The sequence below is a fragment of the Echiichthys vipera genome (assembly GCF_963691815.1).
Source record: "Echiichthys vipera genome assembly, chromosome: 12".
NCBI classification, from domain to species: Eukaryota; Metazoa; Chordata; class Actinopteri; order Perciformes; family Trachinidae; genus Echiichthys; species Echiichthys vipera.
This window is the reverse complement of record NC_139837.1, coordinates 17,297,493-17,315,705: the sequence shown is the minus strand read 5'-3', so window position 1 is coordinate 17,315,705 and position 18,213 is coordinate 17,297,493. Positions and strand designations below refer to the sequence as shown.

Genomic DNA, 18,213 nt, shown 5'->3' with positions numbered 1-18,213 from the left:
GTACTGTTGACCCCACCCCCCCCCCCCACACACACACACTCACACACACACACACACACACACACACACACACACACACACACACACACACACACACACACACACACACACACACACACACACACATCTAATAGAAGCACAAGGTGCAGTGGTGACCTTTCCATTGGCAAAAACAAACCTCTGGTCCATGATAGCAGGATGAGAGGCCTCTGAGAGTTGCCAGCTGGCTCAGTTTGAAAGCCTATCACCCAAGCAAATAGGTCAGTGCTGCTGGGCCACAATCTCTGCAAGTTAAGGCTCTCCAAGGTCCTGGTCTGATCTGTCGTCAACCAGCAGTGGGTGTTCGGCCAGCGGTCAGCAGGTCGGCCCATTCTACAAGAGCTTTAAGGAGGGGATGGAGCGAGGGAGGGTGGAGGGAGAGCCGGAGGACAAGAGCCGAGTTGTGTTGCAAGGGCTGATTATGCGTGCTGTGGCGCTTGTTTCCTGGATGTTGTGTTTGTGTTGGAGCCGGTGGCTCCAGGCAGATGTTGCAAATGAAGGAGGTGCTGTTGTGTGTTGACATTGTGGGGAAAGTCATCTCAGATGACATCTGATTGGTGTTTGAAGAGGAAATGTTTCCAAAAAATCCTCAATATTTGATCATTCTCACATCTATTATTGTATCAGTTACTTTCCAGTAATTATTGATAGTTGCTCAGAGCTGGCAAACAGCTGAACAAGGGCCTGAAACAGACTTAGGTGTAATCACCGCACTTGACTGGTTCAGCATGACTACATGATCTGTCACCGTGGGAAACAAAAATCTGTCTGCTTTGCTCTTGCTCACTTGTGCAGCAGCAAAGGGGGACAAACTGTGTTTTTATATGCATTGTATTGCTTTCTCTATAGTGTCTGTGGCACTGACACAATCAGCCTCCAGCTGTGCCCACTGCTCCCACTCACCATCCATCTGCCAATGTAAGCACACAAACACTACTTCAACAAACATCAGATGACCTTTTGCCTTTCCAAAACCACCTGCATACACAACCGGACACACAAGTAAGCACGGACCCATCCACACACAAAGGGCTAAGCTGTGGAATGATATATGGCCTTGATAATATTTGATTACGGGGCTTTGACAGACTTTATGGCTGTATTGTTGAACATAGATAGGGATCAATTAGGGGGTTGGTGACAAGAGACCTGCTGTAAATGCACTCTGGCATGAAAGATATGGTCTTAAATGAGAGAGGGAGTGTATAGACTATATATGATACTCTGATTTTATTGCCATGGTTTAATAAACTTTAATTATAGGCAATTTACAGACGACCCACCTTAATCAGTGTGTTTACAGGATTTAGACATAGTGTAAAATAATATACGTAAGGAGGGGAAATTGAGTCATTCATGCTTATAAGCAAACACCACTTGTGAGATTCCCATGTCTTTTTTTATTATTATATAGCAGGTCAAGGTGCTTTATAAATACTGTTAAAGTATCAAACTGCTCAGTCCACAGAAAAATGTCTGTGTTCAGAAACTGTGCCTTTAAACCAACTATCAGGATTTCTGTACAGTTGTGATGTCACAACTATTTTATATGGGTAGAAAGTGCCCTACAGTGCTGTTACAGTTAATCCCTGGCTGCAATGACTGCACAGAGTGCAGATGTGTGAGACCTGTGCGCACTGACCAATCAAAGCAGAACTTTTTCAGGAGGGAGTCTTTCAAAGAGACAGGTGCTGAAACAGTGAGTCTTTCAGACAGAAAATGAACACAGGTCTGGCTATTCAGACAGTATGAGAAAAAAGAATGTGTTTTTTGAACATTAAAGCACGAAAACATGTTCTAGTAGAAACCAACCAGGAAATATAATCTATAATCATAATCTGTCCACTTTATACACATTGCTTTTACATATTTTCTATTTAAACTACTAAATCCGTTTTTAAGCAAGTAGCTCTTTGACACGAAATTACAGTGATTTACAGAACATGACGCAAAAAAGCAACTTGCATTTCAGGCACTCAAAGTTGCATCATTGCGCAACAGAGACGGGTCGTCGTGCTGGGATACATCCGTTAAAATCCTCCCTCCTTTCGCTCCTTGTGAATGGTCGGTGGCTGTGTCAGTCAGGGGGAGGGGTGCACCCGCTAATTTCTATATGCCTGTATGTCAATTTAAGAGTCAGATTGCGTTCTCGTGCGTCGCTGTGTGGACACCAGCAGCTGAAGCAGCGAAGCCTCGGTCTGGGATATCTACGTGTTACTTGAGACGCTCGAGACGTGCGTCTACCTACTACGCTGAACCTTTTGGATATTGCTGCCACTTAGAACACATCCGCACACTTCTGTCTCGTGGTATTTTTTTTTTTTTTTGCTTTTGAGGTGAGCAGTGGTGTGTTGAAACAGCACGCCCGAAGAAAGACTCATAACAAAACTTTTAACTTTGCAACTTTGGAGTTACATGTAGTAGAGTTGATCGCGGGGAGTGGGCTACATGTGGTTTATCATCTGACAGAAACGGACTATTTCTCTGGGAAACTTAACAGAAGGCTTTAAAAAAAAAAACATGTTCAGCAAGTGCTCCGTTGTGTTATTGAATGTCCTTTTTCTGGTGCGGGCTCTCTCGGCTCATGAGTGCACACCGTGTAATCTCCGGAGTTGTCCCATCAAAGCCCCGCACGGTTGCGAGGGTGGCCGAACCTTGGCCAGGGATCCGTGCGGATGCTGCGACCAGTGTGCCCGGGTGGAGTGGGAGCCCTGCGGCGGAAAGGACTGGGCGCACGGCTACTGCGCCCTGGGGCTGACCTGCGCCTCTGTTAACAAAACAGGAGCAGCAACAATTCCTGAAACTGGAGTATGTAAAGGTGGGTAGTGTCATTTTTTTCATGAAATCATATAACTTGTGGCAGTATGGGCAGCCTAAATGTGCTGCCTTTGACTTCTTTACCAGTGCAATAAAAGATCTATGGGTGTCAATTCATGTGGTAGGCAACCATCCCCTTCCTTTAAGTGGCTTGAGAGCATCCCTATTCAAATGTCAGATTAGTCCTGACTGCAGTGACTGTGTCAGTGTTTACCTTGTCTGTGGCTGCCTGGAGCAGCTCCCCAGGTCTGAGGGGCTCTTGACTGCCAGGAGAGGAGTCATGTTCAACTGCTCTTTCTTCTCTTCAAAGCTTCATTCACTCTCAGCTCAGAGGCAAGACAATACGTTTGGCAGCAGTGATTTGGCACTAGGTTACGCTTCAGCTTCACTAGGCTCTGTTCTCTTTGAAACTCAGAGAGACATTCATAGCATTTTTTAAAAAGCAGTCAATTAAGATGACCCACACATGATTGTTTGAATCAGCATGAGGGCAAAATGATGGATTGCCAGTGACATGGCCAGCAATGGTGATTGTGTTTTTAAACTTCTAATACATTATGATTATATAATAACCTCCACGTTTCTTGTATGGATTGTTTACAACAAGAGCTCAGTGTGGTGTGCCTTTAGAGATGTAAGTGTTTGACAGCTTGAATGCAAAAGTCCCCTGCAGATTTCCATTCACAATGTTGTGAATCCACAGTGCTGTACTGTTCTGTTCCTGCCGGCAGAGCAGGGCTGCTGTGTCAAGGATGTACTCGTTTTAAGAACAATTCGAGCAACTTTCTGAACTTCAAAGAAACGAGTAGAGTGTCAGGTTCCTCACAGTGAATGAAGTAGCAATGTCCCCCCCCCCCCGGACAAATAACTACTGGGAGCCCCCCTCCCCAGCCTCTCCACCTGCACTCTGTCCAGCCTGTTCAGGGATGATTGAAATGGACTGACAGGACTGTGTTAGAGAGTAAGCAGCTCGCAATGGGTGTCTGGATCCCCTGCCTCTGCCTTCACATCATCCCTCTGTGGGGTGGTCCAAGTCAGGGCTCCTGGAGGGTTTTTCAGGGGTCTCAAGCCCCAGGCCATCCCAGGAGACTGCTGCTGATTGTGCCTCTTGTACAGGTTAGGGCTGGCGCCTGGAGGACAGCTCCTCTGCAAATTAGCAGCTTTGGTGCAAGTGGGAGACCTAATGGCTCCTCTGATTGAGTCGTGCCTATTTTGGTCATGTGGCTCCAGGGGCCAGAGCACACTGCTGACCCCTAAATCAGACACACGTACACACGCAACCTCAATATCCCAGAGGGTCTAGGTGGGGGTAAATCAACACCTCCCAGTGTGTTTTCAGGGGCCACAGTAGGCAGGCTGCTGGAGGCTGATCCCAGATTTCCCTCCTCAAGCTGCAAGAGTCTTAAAGTGATTAGACTTGCAATCAGGAGTAGGGGGTAAATGTTTCCGCTTTCTGATCCCTTGCTTTTCTGCTCACAGTTTTGATTTTCTGGGTGGTCGAACTCTCTTAGTGTGGAGACACAACAACCTGTGACAGGTGACATGTTGCATATTATATGAGAAATCAAACGTGGTAATGTGTCATCACCCAGTTTTTAATCTTCTGTTGATATAAATGAAAAACGTGTTGGAATATCTATCCATTCTAAACCTTTTAGGACTTTTCAGTGATTTGTTTGTGATTTTGTGTAACTGATGTTGTCTTCTTTCTTTGTAAAGATAACCAAGGGGAAACTGCAAACATCATTGAATGTGTGTTTGTCGGATCTGGAAGTGTTATGTAAGGTACTAATATTTATAAGAATTGGAAATGTGCTGGAAATGAACTTTTAATCCTGTTTCCCAACCGGGGAAGTGTTTAAATTGCGGCGTTGTTGTTGTTAGATCACACTACTTTCAAAGGTTTAATAACCAAATTACTTGCATGAGTCACACTATCACTGGTTGTAGCTTTCCAACAACAATGTGATATTAAAAATCACTTATTCTCATTAAGGAATTTGGCGTTTAAACAGGTCAGGCTGTCTTGTAGGTACTCAGGCACCTGCTTTGGGGCAAGGTCATCTGGGCCTTTCACCTCAGTCAGTCAGCAGAAATCATTCAGTCTTTGCAGCTAAATGATTTGTTTTGATGTTATGTCCATCCTCCAACACAACTTTCCCCAAGCTCCGGAGGCACTTAACATACCACGTAACAGAATGTCTGTCTTACAGGGACGCTATGTCCACTGCGCTCTTTCACATGCCTACTTCTCCCTTCCTCTGGTATTATCTAATGTTTCAAAGACTTCCTTTTTAGCTCGCTATCAGCCAGAGGGCCTCTAGAGGTCAGCTTTCCCATCTTGGCCCTGGATGCCAAGACAAGCAGTCTCAGTGCCTTAGAGAGGAATCCCCCAGGGATGAAGCCATAGACCTTGGCTCGAGTCATGCCAGGCCAGATAAAAGATAGGAAGGGCAGTACAGACTAGGGTCAGGCTAAAGGGGGCTAGGCTGAGGCAGACCAGTTCAGAACAAACTGGGCTGACAGAGGTCAAGCAATGTCTTTTAGTGTTGAGTATTTCATTCATTGTTTTGACTTCTACCTCCTTTTCTACATGCCAGATTTATCACCCCACACAGACACCCCTGCCACTACCACCTCAAATGAAAATACCCTCCGTAGCACAGGTCAGCCTTGGGATGGAAAAATGTGGAGCTGAGGATCATTTTAAGGTGAAAGGAAATCACAGCTAAAGTTTTGGTTTGGTGTGCTCAAAAGGTTGCTTGTGCTTTGCCAGTCTCGCTGGCCGTCTGGCAGAGCTATTACCAGCACAGGCTGGCTCAGGTTAAACCTTCACCTCTTCCATTGGCCGGTGCTATACTGTACTATAGTACTGCTTGAGCATCATCCACCACAGAGTAGTCTTCCACAAAACCAAACGTTAACTTCAGGAAAGTGTTTTCAAGTATGCTTTCTTCTGCAGTCATACTGATTAACAACATTTATTACAGTAAGAGACTGGCTTTTCCCCCACAGTGGAATATCTGTTTTGAATTCATATGGATCATCAGATGTGTTTTATCTACAGCATTTAAAAGCAAAGTCATGGAATTACATTTCTTTCCAGTCACTTTGAGTCACCCTATTATTGTTTTTCTGACCCCTAACTGAGAATCATTTTCATTTTAAGAGGCTTTATTTCAGGTAGGATCTCTACAGTAGTCTGGTAAATATACCATGACGTTCTTGTGTTTATATTGGATTGTTAAACCTTTTCCCCTTTTCCTGTGGTGCATTGTGGTGTGTAGCTGTTTGGAGAAGAAAGCCAGAGTATTATGATAAGCTCCAATCACGCTTCCACGCTGTTGATTGAGGCCTGAGAGCTAAATGCATGGGAAGGGGTTACTCAGGGTTACAGTTTGTCTCATCCTGTTTACTCTGCTGCCACTCTTAGTGCGCTTGGACAACTGTGAAGGAGGGTAAATTAGGGGTATGAGTGTATGTTCATTCATGCGTGTATGTGAAAGGAACACTATGGATGATGTGTATGTCGGGACACATTACTGCCTCCTCCTACATTCCTGGTGAAGTTTCATCCAAGTTGGGCTAAGCCCCAAGGTGCCATCTCAGGGGGGGATTCGTTTTCCTTTTGCCTTCACTTGGCGAAGAAACAATATGTGGGTATGGTGCAAGTGGCCTTGGTACAGAAGAGGCGTTCCAGCAGGCAGCAGAGATGGAAACCCTGGGAGGGCCCCATGCTGCGGAACAAAAGCAAACAAATGGGCTCAATGGCTGAAGTAGCATGGCGCGACGAGGAGGGAGGAGGGATGGCAGCCCAGAAATACACACAATTGCAACTGAGGCTGTAAGCAGGCTAACGCTTCAGCACTTTTTGGGAAACAAATCTCTGGTACTTTCTGGCACATTTCAGATTGTAATTACGCCTTAAATGTAACTGCCCAAATCTCTTTATTCTCAATCTTGTGGTCAAATCAGTACAAGTGAGAATTCATGATCTTTCCCTTTCCTAAGGTCCTCTGTTCTCCCCCTTGCAGAGCTCCCTGAGCATCCAGAGGCAGGTCTGGAGGACGAGCGTTGTCCCCTGATGACAGGCTGCGACAAAGCTGGAGGTCAGTGTGTGTGCGATGCCCGTCACTCCTGCTTGGGCACTTTCACCTATCCAGATCAAGAAACCTGCATGAAGGCCAGCAAGCCAGGTGAGCCTTCTCCTCCCATCACACATGTATGATGAAATACAGATGAATACACACACACACACACACACATACACACACACACACACACACACACACACACACACACACACACACACAAAGGCAGAATTTGAGTAAGAGGGAATAATGCTGTCCATTGAGATGAGCTAATCCATAACAGATGTGGCTCTGAGGTGACTAATGCTACTTACATATCATAGTGATGACACACATGCTAAGGCTTTGTGTAGTGGTCCCCCACTCACCCTTGAGTGGTGCCATTGTCTGTGACTCATTGATGACTGTGGTTCGTATGTGTGGCCACGGCTTTATTTCAGAGGGTCGAAGACACGAGCATCGGGAAAGACACAGAGAGAAGTATGTGGGACCTTCCAACCCGGCCTGCATGTTCTCTGGGTGTAACCTGACTGCAGAGGGCTGTGTGTGTGAGTCTCAGAGCTGCCACCACCACTTCACCTACATCAACCGCAGCCAGTGCCAGGAAGCCGCAGGTAACCTTCACATGACCTGCAACTATAACTGACAAACCACGCAGCAGCTGACCAGTAGCTTCACTCAGCTCAAGTTATTTACTGTTAAGAATAGATTCTGCAACTACAAAGATACTTTTGTATAACTAAATTATATCATTCATAGCCCATGATTGATATAAGGTGCACTACAACTTTGGCTATGTAAGGTTTTGCTATTCTCTTGTACAAATCACCTCTGAGTGGAACACAGAATTCCTTATGTCCCAGCTCATTATGTGTGAAAGGAAGCATATTACTTCTGAACAAAAGAAACAAAAAAAACCCTTATGACTCTAAATTTGGTCACCTTTCATTTTAAGCAAAGAAATCTTTGAAAGATCAAGTGCTGAAAACTGTGTGTGTGATTGTAGAAATTCAACTGGAAAAGCTTATCAGACAAAAGAGGTAAGAGCAGTAAGAGAAGTAAAGGAGGAGGGTGAGAGAAAGAAACAGAGTAAGAGTGAAGTCGTGAAGAAAACAAGAAGAAAAGGAAAGGATGTAGAGAGTGAAATAAAGAAGGTGTGAATCTGACTGACGGATTAGCAAAACAAGAAAAAGTCCCCATTACAAGAAAAAGGAGTTGCCAAGACTTATGATGGAAAATGTTGGAGACCCTCAGGCACAGGATACAGTCCTTAAATGCCCTGACACACCAGGCTGACAGTTGTCCAACGCTGGGCTGACGGTTGGCCGATGGTTGGCAAATGGTTCGCTCCGTTTCACTTTTTAAATGAAGTATACATACTACTGCCTCTTGCTGTTATGGAGGATTATTCACTCTCACGCAGGCGCAGATTGTTTATGCTAGTTGGCCATTGGCTGTAATCTTTGCGGTGTGTTCAAGTGCAACTCTTTGGCCCAGACAATTAACGTTTCCAACCTTTTTTGCAGTGCGTCACTGACTTATGTAGGGGTGGCATGAGGTATATACATGTGCACAAGCACACGTTAGAATAACATTAATGAACCAGTTCTTTCTCCAGTACTCATGGCTCTACTTTAACCCTTAGAGATGCAATTTTTTGTCTTTTTAGGGGGTGCAATTCTTTTTTTACCACTAGAGAATTGATAAAAAATGGTCAACACCATTGGAAACAACATGCTGTGATTCGCTCTCAAAAACGATTGGCATTTTCTCTAAGAATTGCATTTTGTGGCGATTGGATGGCATTTTTATTTTGACAGTTTTTCCCTTGCTAAAATGGAGCATAACTTTGTAGCATTATTTAGAGCTCTTGCCAAAAAGTTAGCATGATGGGATTTATTTCAATGGATTCCTTAGATCATCCAGTTTAATGCGATACCCACATCTTCTCTAGTTTTAAGAAGAAACCTGCTACAGCCTCTTAAAGTATTGAAACTGGGGGAAAACCTTCCTGAAACCTACCTGAAAATGGTCCGGTGCTGTAGTGAACAGATTTAGTCTGAAGCATGTGACTGTGACTGTTTTATCCTAGTTACACAACTTTGATGCTCTTTGGAATTTGCTTGACATAACATTTCAAAGATAACAACTCTTTAGATAGACAAAACGTTGGCTGGCAACATGCTGGGGAACATAGGGAAACATATTTGAGATTATTTTGTCTGCAAATACAAGTGGTTATTCCGGAACATTTACACTACAGCTGTGTGGAAGCATTTTTATCGAACATTATATCTTTTAGATGTATCATCCGTGAAGTCTAGTGTTACAGTGAAATATATACTGCCAGTCTTCTGTTTTGTAACTCTCTTGTCTACAAAGCAGACGGATGACAGTTTAAACTCACACCAGTGAAAACTGTAAACAACATTTTTCAGGAGCTTATGAGTTCTCACTGCAACACACCCACCCTTCTGATGGCCCCTCATTAAGTAAGAGACCAGGATGTGCGTGTCTGTTATGTCTGCATGTGCATGTGGAATGATGCATACATCATGTGTTTATATATCATCATCGCGTATGTATGTTTGTGTGTGTGATGAGTCTATATATGTGAGGATGCGTGTCTGCAAGTGTGATTGTGCATGTGTCTGTGCATGATAATTATCTTGTTTGTCTCAATGTTCCTGGTCGAGATTTCCTTTCGTCTGTCACCACCAGCAACCAGGCCGGGACTCTGTGGTTATGATTTATTCGCTCAATCCTGTTGGACTATACAGCCTGCTTCCATCACCCCCTCATTGTCTTAAGACACAGGCAGTTATTAAAGGAATAGTTTTTTAAAATTGTGTTTTATGAGGCACTTATCCATAGTCCATTTTTACCGGTATACTTTCCTGTCACAGCCTTGTTTAAGGGAGAACTGAAGCTGTTCTATAATCCCCTCTATAAAAGCCACTAGACTCCACCGACAGAAAGAGTTATTGTATTGTTATAGTTGCAGTTCTAGCGCTGCCTATGTTAGTTTTGTCACACAATGACACAAATAAACTAACTGATCAACACAGCAGTAGTGGTACAATGGCTGTTTTTTTCTATAAATTTTTTTGCAGTTTCCAAGCCTTTTTTTTTAATTAGATAGGAAAGACAGGAAATGGGGTGAGAGAGAGAGGGGGACACATGCAGCAAACGGCCGCAGGTTGGAGTCGACCCCGCAGCCACTGCCTCAAGAACCTTAAGCCTTTTTACATGGGGCGATGGCTCTAACCACTGTCTCACTGGCATCCCCACAATTGCTGTTTTTGTCAATGAAGTTTGATGGCTTTGATAAGAGCATGAATAACCTTCAGTTCCCCCTGCAAAAACTTAGACAGGACACTCTTACGGCAAGGTAAAGTGGTGAAAATATTTTAAATGTAGCATACACTTAAACTGATATTTTTTAGATACATTTTTATGGGGATATACACTAGCTGCTGCCGCCTTCTATAGCAGTATATTTCTTTCTTTCTGAGCTTGTCCTCCTGTCTACTTCTCCAAACTGGGAGTGCCGATTGGCATCTACTGTAATACACTGACCATAGATTTGCACCTGGTCAACCCTATTTCACAAAATCTGAACCATCCCTTTAAGAAGTGTTAACAAGCCCTGCTAGTATACAATGTATACTATAAACCTGCTCCCATCGCATGAAAGCTCCACCAGTACTTTTACACACCCATAGCTGTCCCATTAGTGGGAACATAGATTCTCTTCTGGAATAAGCTCGCACATGGTAATGGTTTAGCCTCTCACTTTCACTCTGACTCACTCAGTGGTCCTGTTAGTTCATCCCTCCCCTGTGACACACTGGGATCTGTGAAAACTCCACATCTTCACTGCTTCACCACTGTTGGTGTTCAAACCCCTAATGCTGCCTTGTGTTGTTTCAGTGGGATCCTGTTCCCTGCTGGTATTCAAGACGCTGATGTAATTTGGCTGCAAACGCTCAATCAGAAGCAACAGACGTATTACCCGCATGTCAGGGAAAAGAGGATGTGATAAGTGTAAGAGAGGGAGGGGGAAGGCAGACACAGGAAGATAGGAAATCGCAACTGAGGCCGCCCATTTTGTCGAGGTATTTGTGTCAAGTACAGGCCCCGGGGACTTGGTAGGGTGGTGTTTGGTAATTTTACATTCTTGGATGGTTTACATATTTCATTCATGATAAGGCCCCTAACTGTTATTTTAGAGGAATTCCCCTGCCATTGCTCACTGACGGGAACAAGCAACAGCAGTCTGTGCATTTTGGAAGTGTTTAGATGATTCATACAACTGGCATCACTTAATACTAACATTTGCTCGGGAATAGTGATAGTTGAAAAACCTAAGCAATGCTGAAGCGGTCAGGCTGTCTACTTACTTGTTGCTCTTGTTAACTGATAATGGGGATAGAATAAAGTTTGTCCCTCACATTCATGTGGAAGTTCACAAGCGGGTCATCAGGCGGGGAAGCAGTGTCCACTATGATGCCATGGCACAAACTGACCTTTCTCCCACAAATCTACTTGCCCACCTATGCCACCTCCGTCCTGTCTCTCCTCTGCCCTTGTGAAAGGATTGTTAGTTCTGCTTGGCTGCAGCCTCTTTGTGGCAGAGCTATTACTGGCCGAGCCAGACCGCCGTCGGCTGGCAGGGGCGCGAGACATCTCAGTGCTGTGTGTTTTGTGTGGCGTCTGCGGAAGCTATGGCCCCTGTTGTACCCTGCAAGCTGCTCGTTTCCCAGTGTGTGCGTATTTGTGTGTGGGTAGTGATTTCAAAGTGGAAACTAAACTCCTGTGTGGCAGTTGAGACAAAGGACTTCCCTTAAAGGCATGTTAGGATCGCTGTGAGCTCACTCATGGTCAGCTGCTAACCAAACCAGCCAGCATTGGGAATGGGGAAAGCCAAAACACACACATCGTAGACCATTCCTGCGTGTCCAACTGTAACCCTCACTCCATTCACTAAATCTAGACCTGAAACCCCAGACCCAACCATAGCCATTAACCCATCAAAGACCCCCCGGCTGCAGCCTGAGCCAACTCCTTTAGTTCCCAGGCACATTTCATCCATCATCAGCCATTCTTTTCCCCTGAAAAGACCAAAATCCATGCACAACTCGACTACCTCCTCTACATTTTATTTAACAGCTGTCTACACCCCAGGTCTCCCATACATTTTCTACAGATGAGGGCTCAGTTATTTTTTTTAGTTTGTGTCCCCTGAGTGATAGTACACATATACTGTATAGCTGTCTAGTTATGTTTCCCAGTGCTTTAAGTTCAGTACCCTGGAGCAGAGTATGTTCACCCTTTTCGAGTTCATTTTGTGCCTGATAGACCATGCATGGTATTGATCTCTAAGGGACAGGCCCTTTACCTAGACAGAAATACCTGACGCTGTCTGTCCATGGCCTAATCTTACTGGCCATCTGACGGCAAGGAAAGGGTGTGTTTCAATGGAATGCACACATGCTATGTACACTTGCTATGCACACACACAAATGCATGAAAAATCTATGTGCAAATGTGCACCTACATGTGGACACACTCATTACCTCACCCATACATGCTCATTCACAGCTGCAAGCGGTGTTACTCAGGACACTGAGATCACGTATTTCATCTGCAAATATTTAGCCAAAGGGCGAGAGAGCAAGTCATGCAGGCAGCAGATGCAGGCCTGCAGGTTGCTGCGTGCCTGTGCCCGTCTACCTCAAGCTTCTGACCATGGTGTGAAATTCCCACCAAGTGTTTCTTCCTGGTGACCCTGTCTGTGCCTTTTGGCCTGGACTCCCTCCCAGACCTGCTCCGAGGTCCTCCCACATATACTCACACACGCTGATACACACAGTGAACAATGCTGACATTCTCAGCTGTAACTGCTGGTGGGCACCGGGCCAGGCCCCCACAGCTTTACGTGAGAGACGGCCCTGATGTGTCCCTTTTGCGGAGCAACTTTATAAAACCTGAGGACAGACCAGAAACCCACGGCAGGGCAGCTGGACTGAGACAGCTTTGTTCTCCGCTGACTTGCTTCCAAAGTCAGCCGGTGAACAGAACTCACATTGTGCGCTTTTTCCATGAGTAAACTCAGGCTGTCAACACAGCCTCCTCTGCCTGGCTGAGCCGCTCTGGTTTGGGGAAAGACTGTGCTCCTTGTACCCCGGCTTGAAGAGAAGAAAAAAACATTTAGATAGGAGGTGTTTTTCTTTCTTCAATGAGCTGCTGAGATGCCAGAAATATGCATTGTTGACAAAAGAGACCATTCTGTGGTAAGGAAGCAATTTCCGTATCCCACCTCTTCCAGACGTGTGTGTGTGTGTGTGTGTGTGTGTGTGTGTGTGTGTGTGTGTGTGTGTGTGTGTGTGTGTGTGTGTGTGTGTGTGTGTGTGTGTGTGTGTGTGTGTGTGTGTGTGTGTGTGTGTGTGTGTGTGTGTGTGTGTGTGTGTGTGTGTGTGTGTGTGTGTGTGTGTGTGTGTGTGTGTGTGTGTGTGTGTGTGTGTTTTCTCTGCATAGAGGTCAAAGGATTTCTATTATTTGCTATCTTACAGTCATACAATAACATATGTTGCCTAATCTGCAGAGAGAATTTATCAAGCAAACCAAATCAGGGCCTTTGTGTTTGTGCAAGCTGGAGTATGGCCACCATTGTGATACAAAGATTGGTTCTGTGGTTGCTGACTCTTTAATTACAGCCATTTATTCTCAGAGATAGAACACAAACAACACAGGATAAAATCCATTTGCTGCCGACTTTTTCCATCCTCTTTGTCTGCCTATTGTGTTTCTGAATGTGCCAGCTAGAAAATTATATTAATTGGACCTGCAAGGGTTGGACCATTTCCACAGATGGATACAATTCTATTCATTTGAATGACAATGGTATGTCTGCCAGCTGCTTTTCCCAGCGCACTTTAACCCCCGTCATTATCACAACTGAAGGGGTAATCAGCCTTCTCTGGGACACATACAATACACAGAAAGTGTTTTTCAGTGCCGAACATTGTGGAAGATCGTCCCAGGGCATTTTCTGTGGCTTTAAACAGTGTGAGGTTTTCATATGCAAAACCAGTCTTCAACTGAGCAGCAGCAGACTTTGTTAGACTTTATTGTAAGTAAAACATTCACCAATCAATGCGCCTAACTGAAGTTTATTTAACTCCAGTTTAGGAATTAGGCCAAAAACCGTTAAATGGGTTGTAGCCTCCCTTAATTCGGGGGTTTTCCCTTCATTTTCTATGACACTATTCAGCTACAGAGTTTATCAAAGAGAGCTTTGTGGCAGTCTTCACTGTTCCCAGGTTGCTTGAGTAAACAGTACAGTACAGATACTTCACACTCCTGCTCTATTTATCTGGAGCCAGAAAAATTCAACGTTTCCTTATCCTCAATTTCCTCTGTCAGAATACAGCAGTCACAGTCATACAGCCCCTCTCCTCCATGTTTATTAAAGGTCAGGTAGACATTAAACGGCTACTTAACCGCAATGTCAGCAGAGTATCAGGTCCATAAGAGCCGGATTGGTTGAGCATTTACAGTACAATTCAGAGGGCCGGTTCTGGAGTTGAGCACTGGCAGAGGAGAACCATTATCAGGGGATCACCAGTCTCCTAACTGTTTCCCCCATCTCATGGCAAAACCCAGAGGGATCCATTTACAGGTCTTCAAATGTCAGGGATGAGACACATCCTCTGAGAGATTTGTGTTGCACCATGGAGCCAGCGCCAGTCTGGGAAGACCATCAAGACAACTTCTAGAAACACGACCAAAACCCCAAGCGCTGTTACGCAACCTCAGCCTATATGAGCCCCTTTCCTCCAAACGCCATATGCACACAAAGATTACCAAGTATTCCTCATAACTAAATCATAATCCACTTAATTTAACTTTCCTATAAGGCATTTGTTGACCCATTTTATCTTTTTTTAGCTTCTTTAAAGATCAGTGATGATTTTGACTAGATGTACGACAACCAGATTTTCCTCTTTCTCATCCATAATCTCTGCACTAGTTAACGCTGCCTTTCCACTCCCTCAAAGCTGTCAATTTTGCTACAATGAGTGTATTTACAGTGCTTTCAGTAGGGGATCTGGGAAATTACTTTGAGCGATTGATAATTATAGGACAGGACGTGAATCTGCTCTCCCCAATCCCTCTCTTCTGCCCGCACTGTATACATTACAGTGACACTGAGAACCAAAATAAACACGTCCCTTTGGTTTGGGTAATGCAATCTTTGTAAGGTAGCTACTGTTCTCATACAATGGCAGTATAGAGGGGCGCTCCACTTTTCTTTTCCTGAACAGGCTCCAAAATACACCCCTGAGCCCCTTGCCCAGATTTCCAGTACCCCTGCACCTCTTTCCCCTTTAACAAGGGGTATCAGAGCTATTATGTTGGCTCTGGCAAATGAAAAGACAAACATCCTGGTATGCTAAGTGACGGGGAGATTCTACACTGGCAATAAAAAAAGCTCTGTTGAACGTTGGCTTGTATTAATGGCTGGTGAGTGCGAGGGGCTGTTTGGATTGTGAGTCTGGCTGGGTGGGATCAGAGGCCTGTAGACAGGATATGCAGAGAGCCTTGTCAAGTCTAGAGCGCCGCTCTCACTTCTCTGACAGGATGCTGTGAGCTGTCACGGCTTGAAGTAGGGATCTGATGACTGCGCACAGAGTTTGTGTTGGGTGACTGTGTGAACTCAGTCTTCAGACCGTAACACGAGTAGCGCTGTTCTAAAGTGGCTCGACTGATGAGCCCTCACATACACACATGAGCACACACGTGCAGGCACAGAAAAAAAAACACCCTCTATGAGAACAGTGTGGGCACTGTCAGAGCCAAGAGCAGTTGAAAGTGGAAAAATTACAAAGATGCAAAGCTGTGTGTGTCCCTTTTCACTATACTGTACTGCTACATAACCACCTGTATGTTAACGTAAACGTGCATCCATGTCTGTGTGTTACAGAGGAGCTGAGGTGTGCCGGGGTGACATGTCCCACTCTGGAAGTGCCCTCTTGCCCTAAGGGTTCAGTCCTGACCAAGAGTTACACGCCCCCTGCTGGTTGCTGCCCCTCCATACCACCGGAGTGCACTTGCGACCTCCGTGCTTGCCACAAGCCCCAGTGCCCGAGCGGACAGCGCGCTGTGTTGCTCAGCCAGGCAAGCGGTCAGCCAGGAGACTGCTGTGATGTCTTTGAGTGCCAGAAAGGTGATTGCACTAAACTGCACACTACACAATCTGTTTCGATTGGTCCCCCACTGGGGGTAGCAATGGCACAGTCGGTGTGAGATTCATCGCCTTTGAGGAAGCAATTATTTTCTCCGGAGTAAGGCTTTCCTCCCTGCTGACCAAATGCCCACAGATGAAAAGAAAAGTTGTTGATTGGATAATTACTGTTGGGCTGTTTATCAGGCTGGGCCGATGCCTCCCAGGGTTGAGACCAAGGTTCAAAGACATTTTTGCAGGGGCGTATCCACAAATATTTCTGTTATGCTATTTTCTCTGCCTGAGGGGATATTAAATATAATGGGTGTTTTAAAAGCAGATTGCTGGTCTGAAATACACCCGTGGACCATTTTCTCACCTGGTGAGAAAGGACAGGAAATGCACTGAAAGAGAGGTGAGAGAGAGCAGATGTTGAGCCCTCTGACATGGCCCAGATGCAGCCTGGATAGTCAGGAAGGCAGGGAGGGGACCTGTGCTATTGGTCTATTTACTCTGTGCTCCCAACAAATATTCGCTGTTTTACCAACAGAACAAATTCCCATTCTGGCCCCTCCACATGCATAAATGAGTGCCCTGTCCCGGAATTAATGGACTTAACGAGCCCAGTGACCAGAAAAGTGCTTAGGCTATGAATTTGCTCAACAGAAGTGCAGTGTCAAAGGGTTCCTGTCTGGTCACACGTCCAAAGGGAAAAGGTTCAACAGTTCATTGATGGGAATGCTTTTTATGTGCTCCAGTCTGCCAGTGGGGAGGGTAATCGAGTCCGGCAGGCCGACGGGGGCTGAATGGCAGCCGTGGGGGCCATGGGATCAGTGTTTTGATAACAAGTGTCTGCTGCTCTTTGGGCCTGGGGCTTGATGCCTTTTGTGCTGCCCCTACCGTCCGTTAGGCCTGCATGACTGCGCGCTGTGTCAGAAAGCTCCACAGACAGAGACATGGACAAGGACAAACACTGGGCCCCCTAGTCACCTCCCCACTTATGCATTGGCCCTCAAAACACTGGCTACAAATACTGTATCTTGTCTTGTGTGTGTGTATATATACATATTTAAAGTCTATGTTGCTTTCAAATACCATAACTATCCTCTAATGGAACACACTTTAACCCGGCCTCCCATTGTCTCTGCGTGTCAGGCTTGGACTGATTAACTTGTTTCCATTGCCCACTTGGTTGAGGGCTCATATTAAGTCAGGGTCAGTGTGTGCAGTGACAATAAATCCCACCTGTGTGTTTTGGCCTCTGTCGATGTTAGACTCTTTCCACTGTTGGGTGGAGAATGGCTGTATCTGTGTGGCAGACCAAACCCTGGCAACACCGTTCTGACCTGATGTCATCTGATGTTACAGATTATCCTGTTTAGTCCTGTTTAGCTGCACTTTTCTGTTTATCAACACTTACGCTGACCCATATTCTGCGTATGTCCCCTGTAGTGAAATGAACAGCGATGTTAAGCAACACGGATGAGATCACCGCACTAACGGCTCTCAGGGGGCTCCGTGTGTGTTTGTTATTAACACGCAACAACCATGTATACTCATATTTCTACATGTGTTGTCATTTTACATTCTGAGCTGATCAAAAGTATCACTGCAAAGCTGATTTTAATGAATCACATTATTCTTCTTCTCTGGGAAACTCTTTTTGGGTGTTTATGCTTCATTCCCCTGTAAATCACGAGAATCTCCAGTATGACAGTCCATTATGAATGATTTAGACCAGCTACGGGTCAGTGTTTTATGGCCCATCCATTTCCATATCCAATCTGCACCTCAATTTAAAGAAGACTGAACATCACAAAGCATGACTGGAATTTAGACTGTGCCGCGAGTTGTTTCAGGGATTACCATTAACAAACACTGCGGAAATCACATGTGAGCATCCCCTCATGTGACTTCCTATTGCTTCTGTGAGTGCTAAAAAATGTTGCCGTGCCTTTTGATTTCGGCCAGCTAAAGTGCTTATTGCATTTTCTCTGCTTGGTTTTGCTGCACGCAAAGCAGGACAGCAGGAATACT

At 45.2% G+C, this 18,213-nt stretch overlaps 1 protein-coding gene across 1 annotated transcript in view; it reads left to right on the top strand.

Annotated features, from left to right (window-relative positions):
* Window positions 1-2,245: 2,245 nt before the first annotated feature.
* LOC310955052 (cysteine-rich motor neuron 1 protein) overlaps window positions 2,246-18,213 on the top strand; it is a 33,395-nt gene continuing 17,427 nt past the window's right edge. Inside the window, exons 1-4 of the mRNA XM_083924784.1 lie at window positions 2,246-2,857; window positions 6,891-7,052; window positions 7,388-7,561; window positions 15,937-16,179. Coding sequence (XP_083780910.1) covers window positions 2,560-2,857; window positions 6,891-7,052; window positions 7,388-7,561; window positions 15,937-16,179 — 877 coding nt within the window. The 5' untranslated portion in view covers window positions 2,246-2,559. The remainder of the gene's footprint in view (window positions 2,858-6,890; window positions 7,053-7,387; window positions 7,562-15,936; window positions 16,180-18,213) is intronic.